The 6967-nt window shown below is 37.1% G+C and overlaps 1 protein-coding gene across 1 annotated transcript in view; it reads right to left on the bottom strand.

Annotated features, from left to right (window-relative positions):
- PCNX1 (pecanex 1) overlaps positions 1 to 6967 on the bottom strand; it is an 85210-nt gene that overhangs the window by 47872 nt on the left and 30371 nt on the right. Inside the window, exon 8 of the mRNA XM_019616108.1 lies at positions 4003 to 4135. Within this exon, the coding sequence (XP_019471653.1) occupies positions 4003 to 4135 (133 nt within the window). The remainder of the gene's footprint in view (positions 1 to 4002; positions 4136 to 6967) is intronic.

The following is a 6967-nucleotide window of genomic DNA, read 5'->3' on the forward strand; positions in this document are numbered from 1 at the left end:
AAGGAAAAGTTAAAATACAGCATTCAGAAGCCATTTGTTAGGGTTAAGGCAACCCACGAGTTCTGCACTACTTGCTTGGACACTGATGTTACAATAGAAGATACAAAGACAAAAGTTCCCACTCAACCTTTTGGAAGCGCAGTTCTTCTGGCCTGATGGTGAGCTGGGGAAATGCTATTCTTACTAGTTTTAATTTGTGGTGCAAAAGTAAGCTATGTGGTTAGTCTAACTGTATCTTGTGACCTCTCTCCTGTACAATAGAGGCTATTATACTCTTCTTTCAATAGTTAGGTTGCTCGTGGATATATGACTTGAATTGTTTTGCTTTTGTTCTCAAAACATCACCATCTTCCTTGCTATTACTCTGCAGTCTTCCTACAAAATGTCTTTAAGATTAATTACAAACCAGACATTGGCAACATACCTTGTGGATAACCACATTTGAAACAGTAGAACTGGAATTTTTGGGGGGAGTACCTCTAACAACCTATTAATTGGCAAAAGTTTTAGGACTATTTTAAAGTTGATAGCACGGCCCTGACAATGATTTTGTTGCTTAGTACTCCTTACCACAACAAAAGTCTTCTAAACCCAAAGATAGAAATTCATTCTTCAGAGAAGTGTGCAAGTTTAAAGCTATTAGCAGACAATATCTGAAAATGTCAGTCTCCTTCATAACCTTCTCAATGCAGAACTATTTTAAGAAGCTGTTTAACAAATACTAACAATATTTTTAAAGCAGTTTAACATTAAATGTGGCAATGTCTCCAAATACAAGTGTCACGTGCATCAGAGCTATGCTGCAAAATCGGTAGTTTTATTATCCTTATTTTATACATTTAGAGAAGTTATGTCAGTCATTAGCTGGAGGACACTTCTTCAGATTAAGAAATCATCTTTTTATCAAGATAAAATATAAAATTATATAAAAAGTTTGTTAAAACAAAAATTCTTTATCTTCTGTCTTAGATCATTCCCTTTTGAAATACAGTCTTAACCACCTATTGCTTTTAACATTTTACTGCATATAGTGTGATGCTACAGTTGGCAAGTGAGACAACTGTAAGACCTTACTAAGAATTGAGGGTGTCTGTCTGATGCAGTTGCGTGTAACTATTTTCTAGAACAACTGATTTCACTTTTCCTTAGAACATCACTGCAAAATATGAAAATAACTATAAGACCAGGTGTTAAGAACAGTTCATGCAAAATACAACAGACATGCACGCAGTTGATGAGGTTAAAAATTGCAACCCATACTCTAACATATCAGAATCTGAAGCTTTATTCAGTGCTTTACTGTTTTAGACAAGGCTATATGACAAAAGAAGCCCTAAAGAAGCTCACAAACTTGCCAGCTGTCACTGTCTCACTTAAATATTATCAGCAACACCGAAACAATGCTGTCTTTCCACTTAATAGTAGTTAAGTATCAAAAGGTATACAGAGACTGTCCTTTCAGAGGTTATCCACATCTGTCAGAGTAAAAACAAAGCAAAATATTGGTAATAACAGATTGCATAAATATTCAAGAAACTGTTATTCTCTATTAAATAAAACTATTCTTAAAATTTTGCTTGAGACAGTCACTTATATTCACTTATCAGATGCACATGCATACACCAGTAGCTACATAGGATGCAAATCCATACACGTTTGAAGCAGTCAAAACACTGTCAATACTTAGGCAGGATAAAAGGAGAGTAAGCTGTCTTGTTTTTTTGTTTCTTTCCTGCTTCCTTTTTGTTGTTATTTCCCGGTTACTTAAGTAAACAAAAATAAAGTACACTTGCATCTAATTCAGCTTAAAAGCTGCAAAATTTACTAGACCAGGTTTTATTTGTCTACTGCTGCCAATCGTGATGGCATTATAGACCTATCTTCTACTTGACATTCCCCAAAAGGAACAAATAGGTGAAACTCAGACTCTGTGGAGCCGTCTCCATGACATCTGATTTGACATCATAGTTAGGAGATCAGGTGATTAAATTTTTTCCTGTTAAGAATGGAGAAAAGTAACATCAGGGCCACTAAAAATGAGTAAATCTAATGTTGTTATAAGTTAATGTAGAAAGTCATACTGATTAGCAGTATTAGGAGCTAGACAGAAGCAGCTCACCACAAGCATATATGGGAATATGTATAGTTGCTGTGGTAAGAAAAGAATTTTGGTGGTAACCAGCCAAAAATGTGTGTCCTTGTTGTGTTACTGGAAGAAATAAAAATCACACAAGAATGAAGTTATCCATATAAAAGAAAATCAGACTACTAATCTAGAAATTAGAAATAATCTGTAACAGTAATTAGCACAAATTTTCAGATACACTCCACAGTTTGCAGTTCAAATGGAATTTATGTCAAACAGATAAGTAAGCACTTGGCTGTCTAGTTGGCCTAAAACAATTTAGCTCCAAACCAAAGTCATTCAGCTGCACAAACATCACTGCACAAAGTAATCTCTCTCAGGTAAGGAGCTCTAATTACTCCACACAGCTTTTCACTAACCAATAGATAAAACTGCACCACCCACAAAAAAACAACAGGAGAAATGGAACATAAGAGTAGAACAGCAGTGACCTAATAGCAAGTTTAAATATCCCTCACTAAGAAAGTAATGCACTACATTTTGTTTAGCAAGACTAGAAATGTAACAAATTTATCTGAAATCATATGATGAACTTCTGCCATATACTGCACTATCCAATTCAATTTGCAATGCAGAAGTAGTCAAGCCTTCATTTGTTAGTTTTTAGGCACTGTTCTAGCCATTCTCTTTCACAAGGAAAACCTAAAAATTCAGTAAATTCAGCCTCTGGCTATTTCAGTTGCACTATAAAAGACACCAGGATTTCTCCCCAACCCATCTTCCATCTATTTTCTTTTTATCTGCTCACTTTCTACAGTATTTTACAGCTAAAAAAATCCACACAAATATTCCTAGAACATAAAAATAGACTGTTCCTAATGCTACACATTAGTTTACGATATATAGTAGTATTATATATAGTATATATAGTATAGGATATGTAGTAGTATTATTAAGAATGTGAAGGAATAATGACTGTATATGCTGTATATTTATGTTAACGGGAAGAATTATTTTTACGAGTAAATGCTCCTTATGCTATAGGCAGTGTTATTCTTGCCAGATTCTCCAACACTTCAAGCAATCACAGAACCAAAAAATTTAAAAAGCAGAAGATTTAAAATCATCCTGAGATCGCCATTTTCACTGTTTGAGGTCACTGGCTGAGCAAGGAGTTGCTGTATGTAACACACCACTGAGTTCAGCACTGTGATTAAATGGGCTAGTGACAGATTCCCAAGATGCACATATATGTACTCTGTAAGCTGTATTGCTGAGGCATGCAGTGCCACACAGTTAAATTTCATACAGAGCAACACTGTGTGTTCGGTAACAAAGGCACTGTTATTACTTTATTGTTACTCTTTTCCTGAAAAAAGTTACCGGACGTTCACACTATGGTTTACCTTTATTTTAGATTTGGATCCTTTGCATGATTTAATTTTTCAAAATGTCCTGCATCATTTATTTTTTTGTTGCTGTTTAAGTGCTTCTCTCTCATTATCTACATACATGAAAAGTGATTACAAAGATACTAGACCCTAACGCTTACTCTCTTAAAGGAAAGAGAAAAGCAAAATTGAGTCAGGTAAATAATATTTTCTTGGGTCCTTTCTTGCTTTAAAGTTTCTGAAGTTTTTGACACAAAAAACATGGAGTCTGTTAGCATTAGTTCACTTCATTATTTATCTAAAATTAACTGTAACATGTTAGAAACTGGCTACCCTGATAATTTTGAAAATAGTGCCACATATACATGCACAATTCAACAAGCCCACAGTGACATGCAGTGACAGCTTGAGGAGGTTATGGCGGGGAAGGAAGTAAAAAATGCCTTTCTGGCAACACTGGTGGGTGTGAGGAGAAGTGGTCTGCTGCATGCATGCTAAATATGGTGGAACATTTAGATACCCTACCTGAGGGGTGATCCGATGAGCAATGTAGGAGGGGTAGGGTTACTCCCTGCATTGTGCCGGCGTCGTACTGCCTGACGCCTAAATGTGCTGCGTTCACGTCGAAATGTGACAGTCTCCTCGCTGGCTTGTGCTGCTGCATCAAGACAGACTTTAGGTCAAAGAAGAACCCATCCTATTTATGTACAAAGTAACTTAAGACTCCTTTCTTCCCCCTGACCCTCCCCAAATCAAAGAATTCCACTTGCAACAAGAAAAGTGGCTCATGCGCTGACTGTTCAAATAAACTGCTGCAAGACAGGAGCACCGAACAACTATTAGTAAAGATCCAGGGAGGGAAAGCAGAAGGGAGCGAGGGGAGGTCAGGGAAAGGCTGCATGTTTGTGCGAGGTTCTTTTCAGTACAGCTAGCTCCATTTTTTCCCCAAATTGAAACAACCAAGTTTCAAAAGTATCAGATATTCCATCTCTTACGTTTACACAGGGCGGAAGAAAGCCTATTCTCAGTTTCCCTCATTTAATAGATAACAATAAGTGAACCCCCAAGGACAGCCTAGTAATTCTCTCACTCCTCACTACAAAATTCTCTTCTTAATTCTATCACTTCTGCCAAACAAGCAGAGCTGCGTTTTACTTTATCACATCCCTTCAGGGGACACTTTCACAATACAGTGTTGTTTTTATTCCTTTTTTCCTCATAAGCATGAATAAATGCATGCTGCCTCTTTACAGTAGTTATCCTACGACTTGGAAAAGCAGGCACATAAAAATAAGGTTTTGCTTTTTCAACTTCTCCCTCCACCTCCACTTCCCTTCCAAGAGTCTGGTCCACCTACAAAGCAGCACTGTGAAAACAAAAGTTCAGAGGTATGCAAGATGGTCAGGCGATTAGTCCTTTGGTTTTGGCTTTTGCAAATTCTCCCTCCCCTAAACCCACTTATACTCCTTAAGTTTCAGTCTAAAGAGGATCATCTTCGCAATTTCAGACTTCACAGCATGCCTACAAACTTAGTATCTCTCTCTCCAGAGCCAAAAATGACCCTTAGCCTAACCAATTAGAAAGAGGAGCACTAGAGAGCTCTGACAGGTCACAAAGAAAACTGGCTTAGGCAGGCAAGTGGAAGAAAAAAAAAAAACTTCCTACAAAAATCAATGCAAAGGGAAAATTAAAATCTTGAAGGGGAAAATATATATATATATATGTTTTATAAATATAAAATTTACATTATTACATTATACATATATTACAGCTTGGTAGACAAGAAGCCTGTTACAGGACTGAGAAAAATCAAGGATTATGTCAAGCAAAAACAAAGGAAAACACTGCTGCAACAAGATTTGTTATGGAGATGCGGCAGAAAGACTGCAGGCAGAGCAGTCCTGGTTCTCTTAAGCCCTCCAAGTTAAAACATCCCTGTCATTAAGTTTTGCAAAGTTACTAGGAAAGAATGTAGCACCGGTCTACAGAGAAGCAGCCTACTGCTGCTTGTGTGCTATACTGCTACCGCTCCGACAATACAGGAGGCACGAAAAAAGAGCCCACTCACAAACCATAGGTTAAGTGGATATTGTACATGAAACTTCAACCTATAATTTGCTCTAACAGCTAAGAAGCTACATAAAGAAATTATTTTAAGACCAATCTTCAAGTTACAAGCATTTCATTGCCAAAATATTTAGAAAGCCCTTAATTCAATTGTTTCCAACATATTCAAGAAAACCATGAGGTGAAAGTGAGCAACCTCACATCTCCACAATCAGTCTTTCATTGTAAGCATGAATAGGTGATAACCGCCTTTAAGCATATTTCAGCAAGGATTCAGTCAAAGCATAAATCATTAACCCTTATGCTTCATTTTAATACACAGTCTAATTTCTTCAATTTCTTTCTGGCTTTTACATTTAAGTACTGGACAAGTGAAACACCAGACAAGACAGCAGGAATTGTGACCTTTCTGATGGACTCAGTTAAAGCACAAGAGATCAAAAATCAGGCACTGATTTCAGATGACAATGTGTACATCTCAGCTTTTCCAGTGCATACACCAGCATACACAACTCACACGTGCACCCAAAATACAGTTTCTACCGACTTCAGATGCAAAAGCAACACCATGCATTTCTACAAATCAGGCCACAGTTAAGCAACACAGAATGAAAGAACAGCAACTGATCTTAACTGATGTGTAAATACCTTAGCTACCATTAAGATAGTGATGGCCTCTATTTACATTTTAATTATCACTCGCGGTTATTTGGCAAAAGCACTCAACTGCAATTCTTCAAGGCAGCATACTTAGCACATCTGCTTTTATTCTGATATCCCTTCCTCAGTGAACACATCACCTTCTGCAGCAATTCGAACCTAGCTTATAGAAACACTAGAGGTCCTTCCTACACAGCTCTGATCTACCAGTGAAGCAAGTTTACTTCCTGAACAGAGGCAATCTCTTGGGGGTAGGGAGAAACGAGGAAAAAAAGAAATAATTAAATATAAATGAAAGATTTAAAAACAAACACAGCCCTGCAAAAAAAACTAAAAACATCCACAATCTAAATTCCTATCTACTTTCAGACGAAATTTAAACATGCACAGGCAAATAATTCTGGCATTCACTAGCTTTTCTATCATTTCATTAAGCTTTAAGATAAGTAGGTTTTGGTGTAGCTTTCTACATAATCTGCCAAGGGATTTTGGATTTATCTTAAAAGTTCTGTCAGTATACATACGCTTCTCCTGAATGCAGCTTGTGCCATTCCAGATCACTAAGCAAGTCTATTCACTGCTTTGAAAAGGCAGCAGAGCTTTTCAGCCAAGGAGCCGTGAGTCTCCTAACATTACACAACACCTCAAGCTACAAGCTGAAACCATGACTTAACAATTGAAAAAAGCCAGTTGTGCAGAAAGGATTATCATTTGTTTGAAGTATAGAGAACCACTGAATTAACCAAACAGAGCTTTGGGGGTT

The sequence above is a fragment of the Meleagris gallopavo genome, chromosome 5 (genome assembly GCF_000146605.3).
Source record: "Meleagris gallopavo isolate NT-WF06-2002-E0010 breed Aviagen turkey brand Nicholas breeding stock chromosome 5, Turkey_5.1, whole genome shotgun sequence".
NCBI lineage: Eukaryota > Metazoa > Chordata > Aves > Galliformes > Phasianidae > Meleagris > Meleagris gallopavo.